The 16,494-nt window shown below is 34.2% G+C and overlaps 1 protein-coding gene across 3 annotated transcripts in view; it reads left to right on the top strand.

Annotated features, from left to right (window-relative positions):
* The window catches only part of LOC136856900 (fasciclin-3), a 330,073-nt gene that overhangs the window by 201,208 nt on the left and 112,371 nt on the right, over window positions 1-16,494 (top strand). Inside the window, exon 8 of one of the 3 annotated variants that reach the window (XM_067135127.2) lies at window positions 7,295-7,601. The exons of the other annotated variants lie outside the window; for them this stretch is intronic. Coding sequence (XP_066991228.2) covers window positions 7,295-7,500 — 206 coding nt within the window. The 3' untranslated portion in view covers window positions 7,501-7,601. Of the gene's footprint in view, window positions 1-7,294; window positions 7,602-16,494 lie in introns of those variants that run through there. 3 annotated transcript variants of the gene reach the window in all.

Genomic DNA, 16,494 nt, shown 5'->3' on the forward strand with positions numbered 1-16,494 from the left:
TCTTCTAGAAACTCTTCTAAACATTCATCTGCATTCCCCAATTAGGGTACATAAACTTGTGTAAAATCCTTGATTCCACTCTCAAGTCCAAGTCTAACTTTAATTATCCTGTCACTGATCTGGTCAGTTTTGTCCACATATTGCGCTAGGTCTTCTCTCAATGTAACACCAACACCATTTGTTGCCATCTTTCCTCCACTCCAATATATTCTATACCCTTTCTTCAATTCTTTTTGACCTTTACCCTTCCATTTTGTCTCACTCATTCCCATCATCACTATGTCTTTCTTTTCCATATACTCTATATCAGTTCTTCTGCCTTGCCATTCAAAGTCATGACATTTATGATACTGATTCTGCAGCCATTATCTTGAATTCAAGTAGCCAATAAAAGTATTAATTTATATGGGTGAAGTCCCATGTACAAGACTTACTTTTCTTGTTTATGTTATTTGATAGTTGCCAATAACATTCTCAGAGTTCCCACAAAGTACCGGGAACTGCGCGTCATTTCACCCTAGTATTTTCCAAGGCCTCAATTCACTCTCACTTATTTTATAGGCTGTTTGTACGATGGGTTCGCCACTCCCAAAGGCATTTTATTACCTTCTGCCAGGTTCAAATTAGGCCGCTCCTAACATGGAGTCAGGCGCCTTTTGTAGCCATTCCTCTGGAGTACAGACACTACGGGTTTGCCCTTTCCCCCATCTCCACCGTACTGAAGTCCACCTTCTCCGCCATAGGTACCGTTGAGGTCTTCACCCATAACCCAGGGCAAGGGCACTCCATATTTAAGACCCCTGGAGAGAGGATGTCCCAGTATTTTAAAGACCCCAGGAATTGGGCTACCTGTTGGTCTGCGGGTTGTATTGGGTATTTCAACCAGCCCTACATGCTGTAGGGGCCCCCTGTCTGCCACCTGGGGATGCACTTTGTAGGGGTCAGGTTCCCCTGGTTACTTATTGGAATTTAACCCCACCCACAAAGGCTGACGTTATTTGCAAAGTCAATTTAACTTTCTTCCTCAAATTCCATGTACCTTATACTTATATAATTGATCAACTATTTCTTTTTAGAGATTCCCAAATGTGCTGATGGGTATAATATATTTCTATTAAAACTGTGCTTATGCAGAAGTTTGTTATGAAATAGGCCATGATGCAATTTCAAGTCATAAAAACTAACCCCATGGCACTACAGCCTTGAAGGGTCTTGGCATACCAAGTGACCGCTGTTCTGCCCGAAAGCCTGCAGGTTACAAGGTGCCATGTGGTCAGCACAACAAATCCTCTTGGCCGTTATTCTTGGCTATCTAGACTGGAGCCGCTATCTCACCATCAGATAGCTTCTGAATTCTAATCATGTAGGCTGAGTGGACCTTGAACCAGCCCTCAGATTCAGGTAAAAATCCTTGACCTGCCAGGGAGTCAAACCCGGGGCCTTCAGGTAAGAGGTAGGCACACTACGCCTACACCACGGGACTGACAATTTTGAGTCATAGATAATGTAATTTAAGTCCATGATTTAAATCTGAAGGGATAGATGAAAGATTTTTCTCCTCAACGAATGTGTACTTGTTGAAGATTGGGGCTGTAATTTTGGTGTTAAATAAATTAAACAAACAATAAAACAAACAAACAAACAAACAAACAAACAAACAAACAAACAAATAAAATAAATAAATATAGCCTCCTGCAATGCAGGGACAGTGCACAGTTTAACTCATCACATGTGCAGGTCCTGAGGAGCATTATTATACTGGTTATTTTCTAGTTTGTTTCATGAAAACATATCACTGCATGTTGTATACTTGCATAGCCTCACCTCCGAGTGGTTCATTCCTGGTTTATTTATAAGAACATATTACTACATGTTGTACACTTGTGTACTATCACCTCCGAGTGGATGCTATGGTGTCTTTCGAGATCAACACTTCCGAAAATGTATTATTACATTCTTAACACTGGTACAGTTTTTGCCCCAAGAGGGTTGAGATTCCTTCTTTGTGAAAATGTACCGCTGCACATTTTGTTCTTACATGGCTTCACCTCAGAGTGTTTTTGGAGGTGTCTTTGAAGTTCTTGAGTTCTTGTTAATCCTCCTTAAACTGAAACATCAGACACTTCCCATGAGATCTGTATGAATAAAAGGTGTATCAGGCAAAGTAGTTAGTAACTTGATGTTTAAGAAATTATCTTATTGTGAGCTCGTTCGTTAGACTTCCAAATCTTTTTCATAGATCTTTGCTACTCACTCTTTGCTCCAGTGATACCAAGCCCTGTGAGTTAAACAAAATCAGAAACAGGGTAACTACTGGGATAGATAACCCATGTGTTCTTGGCTTAAGGAAGAGCAGAAAGGAACTGGCCATCTTATTGCAAATAAACTCTGACTCAGCATGTCTGATCAATGGACATTGGCTTAGCTGGGGGACACTGAGTAAGTAGCCAATGTCCAGGTTTGGATAAGGCAATTGCTTTAGTTGCTCTTTAGAGAAGTAGTCAGACATTGACCTTTCACTGCTGCTTCTTCCTAGGTTCAATTATTAATTGGAGTACATGAAATTATTGAAAAAAGTAGGGTCGGGATAAATGTTTCTTTTGATGTTTTACTTACTAGGGGGCAGACATTGATGACCTAAAAAAATCGCTGAAAATGATCAATAAAGAGCCCTAAAATTTATGGGAAAATGCTATAAAATAAGAAAATTATTTTAAATATTGGACCAAACTGAATTCTGGTGACAGTGTGACAATGGTTTTACAAGTAATATATCCCTGTTCTGTTCACTGCACAGCTCTTGTTTTTACAGAAATAATTAGTTTACTTGGAAGCGTATATAAATACGTACCTACATAATGATTTGCTGGATGTAGTTTTAGCACATTGCTCCTGAAGAATCTTGGAAAACTTATTCTTCGCCCTTGTTACAGCTTTCAGATGTTTTTCTTGTTTAACATGCTGCTGAACAACAAACTTGCTTTCCACACTCATTTTAACACTGCACAATTTACAGAATATAACATGCTCATCTGTTGTAAACACAAATTTATTTGCATATACTTTGTGGTGGTTTCACTTTTGGCATATTTCTTGCACAGAACTACTTGGAAGGATATTTCTGTACCGAAGCAGAACGTTATATAACTGTTGTTTCCAATCCCTTCTTGTTTCCATTTGTTCTTGGCTTTGAGGTACACAGGGGTGAATTACTGGTTCTAGGGGCAAGTGCGAAGGTTGGTGCATTCCTTGTGTTTGAGACTCGTTACAAAATACTTTCTAGTAATTATCAGAGTTTTGTATTGTGTTCCAGCACATATTTTGGAAAAACAAGACTCATAGGTATAAATATTTTCCTTTCCATTTTATATTGTCACTTGTGGATGTTTATCAGTCTAACAATAAAGAATACATGCATAAATTTAAAAAAGTTTTAAAATGATCTAAACCTTCTTCAAAATGCTATATATTGATCTAAAACCTTCTTGACAGTTAAAATAATGACTGATCATCCCAAATCAGCAAAACATGAAAAAGAATGTAGAATAAAACTGTGATATCATTTGTTATATTGCAGAATGAATTTCTATACTACTGAGCAACCTCCTAATGCAAAGAGAAGAAAATGACATTTCAGCACTCCAACCATTTAGCCATGGAGCCAGACATTATCTAAGCTAATTCTAACTAAGTGCTCGAACAGGAATGATTAAGATGCACTACTGCAATGCGAGAAATGGCTAATAAACCTTAATCATTCCTGTTCGAGCACATAGTTAGAATTAGCTTAGATAATGTCTGGCTCCATGGCTAAATGGTTAGAGTGCTGTCACAGGGGTCCTATCATTGGTTAATTTTGCTGGCATGGGGGCTGGGTGTATGTGTCGTCTTCATCATCATTTCATCCTCATCATGACATGTAGGTCGCCTACGGGCGTCAAATCAAAAGACCTGCATCTGGCGAACTGAACATGTTCTCGGACACTCCCGGCACTAAAAGCCATATGTCATTTCATTTTTTTAGCTTAGATAATTTATATCAGTGCTACTGTTTGGGACTCTCATGTGCATTCATTTTTTGCTTTGGTTGAAAGAATCAAGAAGCAAAACATTGTTCATTATATCGTAGAAATTCTGTTGAGTATCATCTGGTGCAGGAAATAAAAAGGAGATTATATACTATGGAGGGAAAATTAGTGTGCGGTATTATGTGCAATTGGGGATGAAAGTTTTCATGTGATATATGATTGAAGTTGTCCCATCACTTAAATCCATGTACTGTAGTGTGAAATCTGCAGTACAACAAAAAGTTAAAATAGATTTGAAATAATAAAGATAATATGATGAATAACATGTCCTCTGAAAGAAATTGACCTTTTCTTTGAAATCAATCGGAATGAAGATCTTCAATGAATCAAATTCAGTGCAGGAAACCACATTCATTGAGTTTCATGATAATGGTTTAAGTCAATCCAATGTTACAAATTTTAATGTTTAAATATTGTTTGTATTGACTGGCTTGAAGTTATAAAGCTGATGAATACTTGACAAAGGTAAATGAAGTCTGACTAGCATGTAGCATAGTTGATTAGACACTTGCCTCCTGTACTCAGAATTGCAGAGTTGAATCCTTATGCCATCAGCTGACGTTCAAAACTACTAAAATGTGAGACCCTAACATCAGAAAGCACCCTGGAACATTAAGAAACCACTTTTGAGGGCAAATTTGTGGCTTTCAAAATCGATCTTTAGCTCAATAATAGTTGAAATTTTTTTTTAATTACATAAATTTCAAATATATCAAGTTTATACAAAACCACTTTATTGAATCCTTGGTTTTAGATCTCTAAATAAAATCTCAGCCACAATCATGTATTTATGAAGTTGAACTTGTGGCTTGGCATGGGAAATCTCTTACATGAAGCCATCTTTATGTCAAGTTTCCTGAGTCCTGAATGCAGTGTTATCAATATTAGTCTCAACATAATATGCATGGTAGTTATATTTAATTTATAGTGTGAATGGAATTTGTCTTTAGACAATAAAACTCCCTTAAAGTAAACAACCTTTGTCAGTTTTAAGATATTCACTTAGTTCATGAGATATAATTTTTAATGTTTAATACTTGCAGCCATTATCTTGAATTCAAGTAGCCAGTAAAAGCATTCATTTATATAAGTGAAGTCCCATGTATGCACAAGACTTACTTTTCTTGTTTATGTTATTTGATAGTTGCCAATAACATTCTTTGTTATTGCTGATGAATTTGCTAGTACAGCAACTTAAATTTTCAAAGCTAAATCATGTACAGTGGAACCTCGGATTGCGAGTAACTTGGTCTACGGGTGTTTTGCAAGACGAGCAAATATTTTAAATAAATTGTGACTTGATAAGCGAGTGGGGTTTTGCAATACGAGCGTCACGATTATGTACGTTTTCACCTTCCCTGTGCCTTTGTTTTCCCCTCCCCCTGCAACTCTCTTTCCTGAGAAAGTGTGTGTAATCATTTCCCACGCTGAACTTCAGTTAGCGTGCCTCGCTCGCATAGTCAACACTGTATGAGTGTACATGTTTTGTTTCTGTCATCTGTGATATAACTGTTCTGCAACTATGGGCTCTGTGAACAAAAAGAAGGCTAAAAAGGAATTCGGTCGGAAGAAGGAGATGATTACAGTGGATGAATCTGTTCAATGACAATGCAATGTCACATTTTCATGAAATCCTCAAAAAGAGGCGAAAGCAACAGTCATTGGACAGGTTCCTCGTTAAAGTTGCACGAAAAGAAAACACTTCCAATGAGCCAACTGATAGCAGTGATTCCGTTAGTGAAATTCGTGCTACACAGTAACTCTTCTCATGTCATCTCTCGTCTCCCTCACACCAACAATGATTCTATTGTAAGGTAAAGCGCAGTTTAATTGTTTTACGTTATATTTTGTTTTAGAAATGTTTTTGTGTTGTGGACGAATCATCTGAGTTTCAATAGTTTCTTATGGGAAAATTTGCTTTGATATACGAGCGATTTGGATTACAAGCATGTTGCCGGAACTAATTATGCTCACAATCCAAGGTTCCACTGTACCTTTATTTAGAGAAGTTTTCCATTTAAAATTTCATTTAAAATTAACTACATATTAATTTTTGTGATAATTAGAAAGAATTTATACTGTATTTAAGTTGACAATTTTAATGTCAGAGCTTGGCTATCTTTGGAAATAGATTACTGTTAAACGTCAAAAATCAGCTGGAAAAGATTCAAATTTTATGCAAATTTTCAAGATAATTGCCTTGGCTAGTAACTGAATTAATAATTTTGTTTGGAAATTTTGCTTAACTGTCACCTTGAATGTGTATTTCTGATGCATATCTAACTTAGGCTTCTGACTAATTTTGAAGTTTTCCCTTTATATAGATCTTGCCAAGATAAACTGTAGTATTAAAATGCTATATAGATTGATACTTTTCTATAAAGTTTGATTAAAATCAATGCTGGAATGTAGTATATGATCAGAAAAAAGAAATTTACATACACAGATGAGGAATGAAATATTAAATTAAATTTTTAGTGTTCATATAATTTATATACATATGAAAACAATGAAATTGTTAAGATATTTCATCAGTTTATGCAGCTTACATACATGTTTATCTTTTTTATTACCATAATCATTTTTGACGCATAATACAAAAGAATTGAGACCAAACCTGTAGCACATAAACCCATTAATGGCCTTGATCTGTTAAGTCAGCTGCTGCCCAAGCAGATGACCTGCATATATTGCAGTGTAATGTGGTCAGCATGACAACATCCTCAGTTGTATTGCTTGGCTTTCATGACTGAAAACACGAAAGACTATAAGTACTTCATAACACATTGTATGAAGTAGGACTGGAACATCATTTTGTTCCTGTATTTTATTTTAGTTAGGAAGTTAGTTTCTGACAGTATAGTAGTGGTAATGCAAACTATTTAGAGGGAGTTTGCAGTGCAGTATTTTGTTTATACATAATGTGAGTAATAAGTAACTCGATCACTATTTTGCTTAAATAGGTAAGAGTTTTGGTGTAGCTTTGACTTGACTTCTCCATTTTGTTTGTACCATCACACAGCATTTAATGTCTGCTAATTTTCATGTTTTAAGTTTTTTTTTCATTTTTAAGCAAATCCCTTTTTTTCTTTTTAATTCTTTCTTGGCATATATCCTCATAATATATCTTGTTGTTTTATACACTTTTATGTATGCCATAAAACATCACTTGCCTTCACCGAGTTGTGGTTCTTGTTTTCTTGCAGCAAGCGGAGGACGAGGAAAAGCAAGCCATTCAAGTAGCGAAGCTCATATAGATCCTGAAAAAACCACAGCAGCCCAAACCAAGGGTGATGGGGAGGGGGGTATGGAAAACCCATCTGCCAATCATAACGTCAGCACTGAATACATCAATGGCAACCAACCAGAGATCAAGAAAGCCATGAAAGATGATAAGGATACTCCAGTTTAAGCAAATTAATATATTAAGAACGAATTTTGTGCAAAGCAGTGAAATAATTTTAAATGGGAGAACTGTGAAGAAAACCATGTCTATCTTTGAGATGTTTGTTTTATGAAGTAAAATTTTCTTACATGTAATATAAAGTGTCTCGAAATATAATTATTGTATTTGGAATTCTAATGGCATGATACGAAAGTAAAGAGTATTGATTCCGTTCTCATCTTATTAGACTAAATGCCTGCTTTTTAAATTCTATGTCTTTCATTTCTACCATGATCTCTTTCATTTGTAATTATTATTCTTTCTCTTTCTGAAAGCAGCATTTTCTAACTCAACAAAAGCATCACACGAGGTTTATATTCTTGTAGAAAAATCTGGATAGTCTCCAGTTTTACTGAACATTTGACTGGTACTGGATTGCTAGATAATGTAAAGATTATTTTACTGAATATTATGATTAGTTTGAAAGGTCAGTTTCTTCTCTGAAACTACCCTCACTGATATAAATATGTTAATAGACCACACTGATGATGAGGAGAAATTTGAGCTTAAGTTATTGTTGATATTTATTTACTTTATGAGTGTTAATATCAGGTTGTTCTTAACAACATTACTCATTAAGCTTTTACCCACCTTATTCAAATAAGAACTTTCTTTTTGATATTTTGAGAGTATTTTCCTAAAGTTGTCACTTTCTTTCATTAAATAGGTTAATTTTCAATTCTAAATTTAATTTCTCAAATATATTTTCCTACCATGCCATTTCAGTCCCATTAACTGATGAAATGCATCTTTACTTCTTACTTTTTGCACTCTTGCTTATATGTAATATGTGTATGTGCAATATTTGCTTAATTTTACCTTTCAGCCATCTCTAAGGAAGTATTTTTTGAGTAATTTAAAGCAAAGAAGTATGTTGTAAAACTGAAATCATGCACTTATGATATATCTCCATAATTTAAGCTGTTGTTAAAAATGGAATTCATGATAGTGCCAAATGCCAATTATGTATTTTTAATGCAATACTTGATATTATTTTAATTTATTTTGTACAATGACAGAAGGTTGCTGTTTGTATCCTTGTTGGCACATTTCATTTCTGTACAGGCATTTTTTTATAACTACTAGGATAATCTGAAAGTGAGTGTATAGTACTTGAAAGAGGATTCAAAATCTATTGGTTCAAAATATCAGGAAACCATACCTTATACCAGTACTTCAGATCATGTAGATTTAAGGCAATTCATAATACACTTTGATTAATTTCCTGTTGGAGTAGGAATTTCAGACAATAAATTCTCATACTACACGTTCTAATGTCAAAATATGAATTTTTGATTTTCTGGCAAAGTCCTTAACAGAAGTGACTTATTATGAAAAGTCATTGTAGGCAAGAGGTCTAATTTTCACAATTTTTCAACCTCTTAAATCTCTCATTGAGAGATACAATGATCCCACATTGTGCTATTTGTGTTTATCATACAAATTACAACAGAATACCAAAATGTATCTTACTTTCCTGCTATATTTATAGCAAATATAAACAAAGACAAGGGAGTTTTTAAATTTCTGATTGCTTCAGTGTTAACACTGTGGTGCATGATCATTCTGGTATATCATCGTAGGTTGAATTTTGAGGCAAAAACATGCAAACAATTCCATGGCTCATAGAGCCCATTAAAGGCCTCTGCCAGGAAAAATAAGTCTTGTCCAGCCTGATGGGCTGCAGATATTGTATAACCATGTGATGAGCGTGAAGATATCCACAGCGATTGCTTGGCTTTCATGACTGGATCTGCTACCTCTCGTCAGCTCTTCATTTGATCTCAGGAAGCTGATAAGGGAAGTTTTGTGTTTGAACACTTTGAATTGCATGAAAATTGGAAGGAAAGCTCAAATGTGGTTGCTGAAAATTGCTGTCAGCTTCTTTTCCATGTACGCTTACGCATTTGATCAAATGAGTAAATACAGGTAGTTGCGATTAGTAACATTATGCTGTGATGTTTTGGTTGCAACATAGAAAATGATGGAAAAAAAAAACCTATAGAAATGAATTATATTATCAATACAAGTGCAATACATAAAAAAGTCAATTACTTACCTAGTGTGCACTCAAGTGTTGATATGGATGAGGCTTGCCTCTGTATATCACGAGTCATTATAATGAAGATGGGGCTTTTCAATGAAGTGTTCGATGCACAATGCAGCATAACAGTGAGCACATTTGATAATAGCCACATCACAGCATATACCTACCATCTTCAACATTGTGACTATATGGCATAGCATAATGCTACCTGCTGCAATTACTTGAAGTCATTTGTGTGATCAAATACTGTTTTTACATAGAAAAGAAATCTACAATTGTTTTCAGTGACCATATTTGAGCTTTCCTACTAATTTTCATGCAATTCAGAGTGTTTGAACACAAATAATTCCCTTGTGAGTAAGCTCTGTTCCTGCCCTCAGCCCAGGATTAGAATCCTTGGACTAGCTGGGAACTGAACATGGAGCCTCCAAGTAAGAATCATGCATTCTTCTCTTAAACCTCAGGGCTAGCCTAAATTTTAAAGCAGTAATTTGAAAAGTCTGCAAATTTATTAAGTAGACACTTCTTTTATATTTCATGTTTTTAAGAAGTTACATTGTTTTGCTAGAATACCAGTCTCATTGCTGGGCATTCAGTTCATCAGAGTGTATGAAAAACAATGCAGTAAACTTATGTAGACATAATTCAACTCTTGGTCCTTTTAGAGATCGCACTAGCCTTACATAGTTTTTATTGATCTTTATTATGATTACATATTTGTTATTGAAAGCAAATATGTTTACCGTACCTTATCAACTGCTTGACAATATAACCATATAGATAGGTGGCTTAGGAAAGTTCCATAGTTTCAGTTTTCCCTCATTAAGGAATCGTTTAAAAGAGACCTGAACTAGTGCATCCAGTACCATCCATTTTATTCATGTGGATTTGATTGGATGTAAGTGGAGGAATGTGAAAATAGTTTTATGTATTAGTAAAAGCAATAACATAGTGTTAAAGCTAAATTCATCTGACACCAAGAGTTAACCTGAAGTATGTTTATTTCAGCCCACAGTATATGGACTTTAAAATTATGTTTTCTTTAGCATGTGTTTTTACTATGGTACTTAAAACTATTTACTAGCAATTCCAGTTTTCTAACTATATTTTATATTGCTCTTATGGGGCTACAGGTACATCATGAGCATAATCTTTTCCATGGTGGAATAACAGTATAGAACCAGGTTCTTGTTTTTAAGATCATGAATTTGAACCTGGTCTAAGATAATGGAACAATTTTTTAAAAAATGTTCAGTATTCAAGACCAGGTGAATAACAAGAATCTCCAAGGTCATATTTAATGCATCAGGCAGAAGGGAGAGGGAAATTAAATGAAGAGACTACAGTATTGATCATATCATTTCTCTAGAGTCTAGGGGTCCCAAACTCCTTGATGGAATGTGGTGGAAATGTATTGTGAACAAGTAAAAAGAGCTGATGTGACACTCTATGGAACTAAATACAGTATTTTGTGTGTGTCTCACAATCAGTTGTTGGGGGAAATGTTTTTAGGATCTGCTCTGTAGAGTATTTCTAAGTTTTGGAATCCTCAAAAGTCTGAATTGCATAATGACAGTGCTTGTACAGTTTCAGTGCCGAACAAGAATACATGTATTGCATTTATATTGGCAAAAGATCTTACAGAGTCATAAAGAATGGGGAAGATAATTTTGTCTTTTTTTAAATACTATTTTTGCCATTTTAAATTGAAAGAATTGACTATGAAGTTGGATTAAACAGTTCCCTGGCCATATACTTGATATTGTATTTCTAATTTTTTAACTTGGAAGTAGGAGGTTTTATTCCACTTATTAGACAGTAATTCTTTCCTTAGATTTTTTAAAGACAAAATTCTCATATAAGTTTGCATGCAATATGGTTATTTGCTTACTTTTAAGACATGGTGGAGATTATATCTCTGGAAGGTTGTTAATAATCAGTAATAATTAATTGATACAGAGTAATTCAGTGGGCTACTGGTTGATCTGCCAGCAAGAATACTGGTTCAGCTTAGCAAATTCAAGAACTCGATTTGAATGACTTTTCCAAGACAGAAGCTTACAATGTCTAAATACAAATATGAAAATTCAGACAAGAATGACACTTTATACATGAATTTCCAATAAATTGAAGCAAGTTTTTATTTTTATTGGAATCTGGTTGGTAAGGGATTTTGAAATTCCTTTATGTTGATGTCGGGATACAAACTTTGATGTGGTTCTTAGAATCAAGAGAATATGTGTGTGCGTGAGTGTGTGGGGGTATGAGTGCACATTTGCACCTTTCAGTATATCTCAAAAGAGCATTTCCTTTTGGAAGTGGCCCTAATTTCGATATTGAATCTCAGCAAGAATGTATATGTCTCGAATTTTAAAGAATAAATATGAGTGGATGAACTCAGTTCAATGTGAACCATAAAATACAAAGATATTATTGAGTTTATATGGAACCAACTCTATAGTGTACATTTGGAACTCATTTTAAACAAGTGTGCTTTTTAATTTCATTATTATTATTATTATTATTATTATTATTATGTTCATTCATTTTATAGGAGTTTTTAATCTGGGATATTGTACTGAACTACTGATACGAGTATTGTTCAACAAAATTGTCTAGAAATACATGACAAATTTTATAACATAGAATAAACATTAAGCGGGGATTGAGAATATTTTGCACAGAAGGTAATCTAATTGTGGGAAGAATATGAAACTACTGTAAATTTGTTAATATTATGATCCTGAAGACAAGAGGTAGGTACACATATTGTAGAGTATGATTTGCATTGTGTACATTATACATTCTTGAGAATGTATGTACAACATTACAGTAATCACTTTCTCTGCTGTGACATGATATTAAGTAATGATAAAATAAGAAGCTTAGTTTTGAAAATTTAACTTCCTGCTAGACTTACTCTCACCCTAGTATAATGTATAATATAACCTGTATTTATGATTTTCTTCCCAAATTGAAGGTCATTGGAGTGTCAAAATCAAGGAGAAGTGGAACTGAACTAACAGCATCATATAACAGAATTTTACCTCACCAAACAATCTTCTGAATCACTGCCTCTTTATAAAATCATCTGTCTTTTTGTAATCCTTCCTCTTGTGGCATGAAACACTCATTTCTGGATAGAAAAATCAGTACAACATTCTTCTACGTCCAAGGCAGTCATCGATACGGTATTTTCTTATAGGTTAGGTGGAAGAAAGGAATATTCTGTAGGCTATTGGTATTCTGTAATATGTGAACAAACTAGAAGCTTTTAAGAGGGTATTGAAAGATACAGTCTGAGTGCATTATTTTCTTTTTTCATAGGGGCCATAAGATACTCAGAATAATAACCTATAAGTACAGAATTAAGTTCCACATTTTTAGAAATGATCTGGTAATAACTAAGAACAGCGATAGAATCTCGAGGAAACATAATTGTAATAAAAGTTCTGTGATCAAAGTTTTGTCATGTATTTTGAGACTTAAATGATATTCTTTTGTATATTTGTCATGTAATATAAAATGGTTAATGTTTTGGGAAAGTGTTAAGTTACACTCATACATTCCTTTATCCTCAAGATGGTTGTGTAGTGCTCTTGGATTGAGATGCCCTCTGTTTTCTTCACTTAGGTGCCAGTTGCAAATTACAGGTAAAAAATATAATTTTAGCCCAAAAATATTTTTTATAACATTTCTTGTACTTCTTTTTATGAAGAACAATATTATTGTATTTTTCCTTTATAATTTGTGAGACAAAAGAATAATTTAAATAGATTTTCAACTCTGGACATGCAATACAAGAGCTTTCCTTCATATTAAATTTGCAAATAAAATTAGAGATGCCAAATAAAAGAAAGGAGCCATTTGAATAACATTTAAAAAGGGACCAACAGAAGAAAGAATAGTTGTTGATTGTGGCAGGACACTCAGATTTTCAATAAATTTGAAACTTATGTTGAAGCACAATTCCTGTCTTTAATGAATTTGATCTAGATTATTGTTCTATTATATTATTTCATTTAAGAAATGAATGGATGACTACTGATTACTGAACATCATTTGTTTTTTGTACCTGTCCCCTTAGAAAACACAATATGAGAGGATGTAACTTTAAATTTCATTCACCCACCTTTTCATTGAAGCTTCTACAGTCTATTGAACTACTATTACATTCTTTGTTTGGGTTGAACCTTGCCATTGTTGTACGTTTCTGACGTTTCAAATTGTGCTGCTTGTGGAGATTAATTACCTCAAATTGAGTAGCAGGAATAGGTACATCACTTCCCGGGATAAGAATACTGATATATGTTTAAAATGTCAGCAACATGTACATATGATGACAGCATAGTCTAACCTAGACAAAGAATGTAATACTAATTTATCTGTGCATTTCAACTCATCTGGATCTAAGAGAAAGTTTCTACCTAGATTTCTCTGCTAACCTTGACCTAAATACTTGAATTTTCTATGTTCCTTCTCTTTTAACGTTATTGTTATGGTATTAGAATGTGTTAACGTTGATAGCAATTTCACTTAAATCTTATCCATTGATTAAGTGATCAATATTCTCATTTCATCACAACATTTATCTAAGAGTCCTATGAAGTTTAGCAAAATTTCATTGCTTAATCTCCTTTGCATGAAAGGTTCCTCCTGTCTTACCCAACAACTCTATAAAAATCATTTTCTCTTATCCTCTAGTATATTTTGTTCATTGATTTTGCTTTCAACCCTTTGGAAATATTCACAGCAGAGAATTTCAGGGTTTGTGGTGCATTTTATCACTAGATTTCTATTGTTAAGTCATCTGCTGGAATTCATTGATAATTTTCAGTGTTTCTTCCATACATATTTTCCTTATGTTTATTGTGCATTGTGGCACTTGCTTGATACAAATTCACTTTCCAAGGCTTTGGAATGTTATTATCATGGAATATTTATTCAATGAAGTATTCTATATTTTCACTGTACATTCATCTCATGTTGGGAATCCTGTCTCAATAGATCAGAGATTTAGTGTAAGAGTTGTTCAATCTTGCTTAAGGCAGTTAACTCCCCTTAAATGGTGGGCAGAAGTCTTGGTATTTGTCATAATTGTTGGCAAATATGCCAACTGCTGTTGGTGCACTCTGCAGTCTCCTGACAAAATTAGCTTGGCCTGAGGAGCCATGCTGTTTAATGGTAGCAAATCGGTATGTCAAAATTGGTCTTAAACCTTCCTAAATGGTACCACTTTAGGAGGTCTCCAACCTAGAAACTAAGGCGAGTTATTAATATTATTGTTCATTATCACTGATGGGAAAAGTACAAAATAAAAGAAACTGGGCTGAATTGCATTTACATGAGAAATACATTACTCAATCAAAATTACAAATTACTTTTCCAACAAGTAATCAGTAAAATTACAATTCTTCCACAGAATGCCATTCTTCAGGAAATCACTTCACATGGGGTTGGAATGATACCAAAGTTTGCAAGGAAAAACATTTTACTTCGGTTCATGTTTTTTAGCATTAAGTGGCTATCATCACTAAGTGAGACTAAACATGATACCGTGGAACTTTCTAAATGATTGTTCCCAAAGTTTGCATTTCACACTCATGTTTTCATTATTTTGAGGACCAACTAATTCAAAATATTTATTTAAATAGGGAAAAGGAAATTCCTTAACTCCTTCGCCATTATATGTTTCTTCCGGTTCCATAATCGATCACTTGCAAACTTACGAAATCATAATACACAATTATCTAAATGTGAACCAGTAACCACAACAAGCTGCAACTAAATGAACGTAGCCATAATCCTCAACAGTGCCGGGCGGCCCAATTCTTTGAGGAATTTAGCCCTTCGACCTGAATGAACAGGTGCACGTTGTATCCTTGGTTTTATACCATTGGCGTGATACCTAGTGAGTGCTGGGGCTCCGAAGTTGCCAAACTTTTGGTGTGATGTATAATGCTAAACAATTTATAACTTACGAATAGTATGTGATGATTTAAAATAGTTACTGAATCTTTTAAAATGTCCACTATAATATTTTCCAGTGTCGAATGTTGAATTCCAAACTTTTTTCAAGATTTCCCATGTGTCCTTGGGTACACTTCACCACTCTGTTGTCATTTATTGTACTGGGAAAGCAATGGAAAATTACCTTGCCCCTCCATTGATATCTGGGCTTTCTCTGACAGCTAGTTGGGAATTTGTTGGGGATCCAATCAGTCTTTGTGCTGATGATTTAACACATATAGACAAATTTTAATAGAAAATAAAAATGAACTGGCTTGCAGATTATAATTATCTCAAATACCACTCATTGTTCCAGAAATTCTCTCAGTGTCCTGTGTAGTATTCACTCTCTATACAACTTATTTTGCAATCATAGAGACTATGAAAACTGAGTTAAAAAACTTCAGTGGTGGCATCTCTAGTTTTATTTTATGTGTAGCTTCCATTCCAGTTTCCTGATTTCACCAATGACTTGTAATATCTGAAATCAATGTTACTGAGTTCCATGAAATGACAGAATGATGCATAGAGTGCTGTGATTTAGATGTGAATATAATAAATATGTGTTCAAGGAGAGTAGGTTTTCTCATTTAAAAATAATAACCCCTGAACCTCTTCTCCTGGTGAGAAATACTTCATGGAAGATTTAAGAAAATCACATTTAGAGGAATTATTCAGTTACTAGTTCTCAGAGTTTACTAAAATACTTATTAAACATTCCAGTATAAATTTTTATGTGATATCTATTGTACAGTATACCATATCATGTGGATATTGTACCCCTTTGTGCATCATGTTCTGTCAGAAAAATAATTATTTGAAGATTAGGAAAAGATTATTATAATTTACATGTGTGTAAGATGTTTCAGATCAAATGGTACGTATTAACTTGAAGTTTTGATTCT

Source organism: Anabrus simplex, chromosome 1 (assembly GCF_040414725.1).
Source record: "Anabrus simplex isolate iqAnaSimp1 chromosome 1, ASM4041472v1, whole genome shotgun sequence".
Taxonomy (NCBI): domain Eukaryota; kingdom Metazoa; phylum Arthropoda; class Insecta; order Orthoptera; family Tettigoniidae; genus Anabrus; species Anabrus simplex.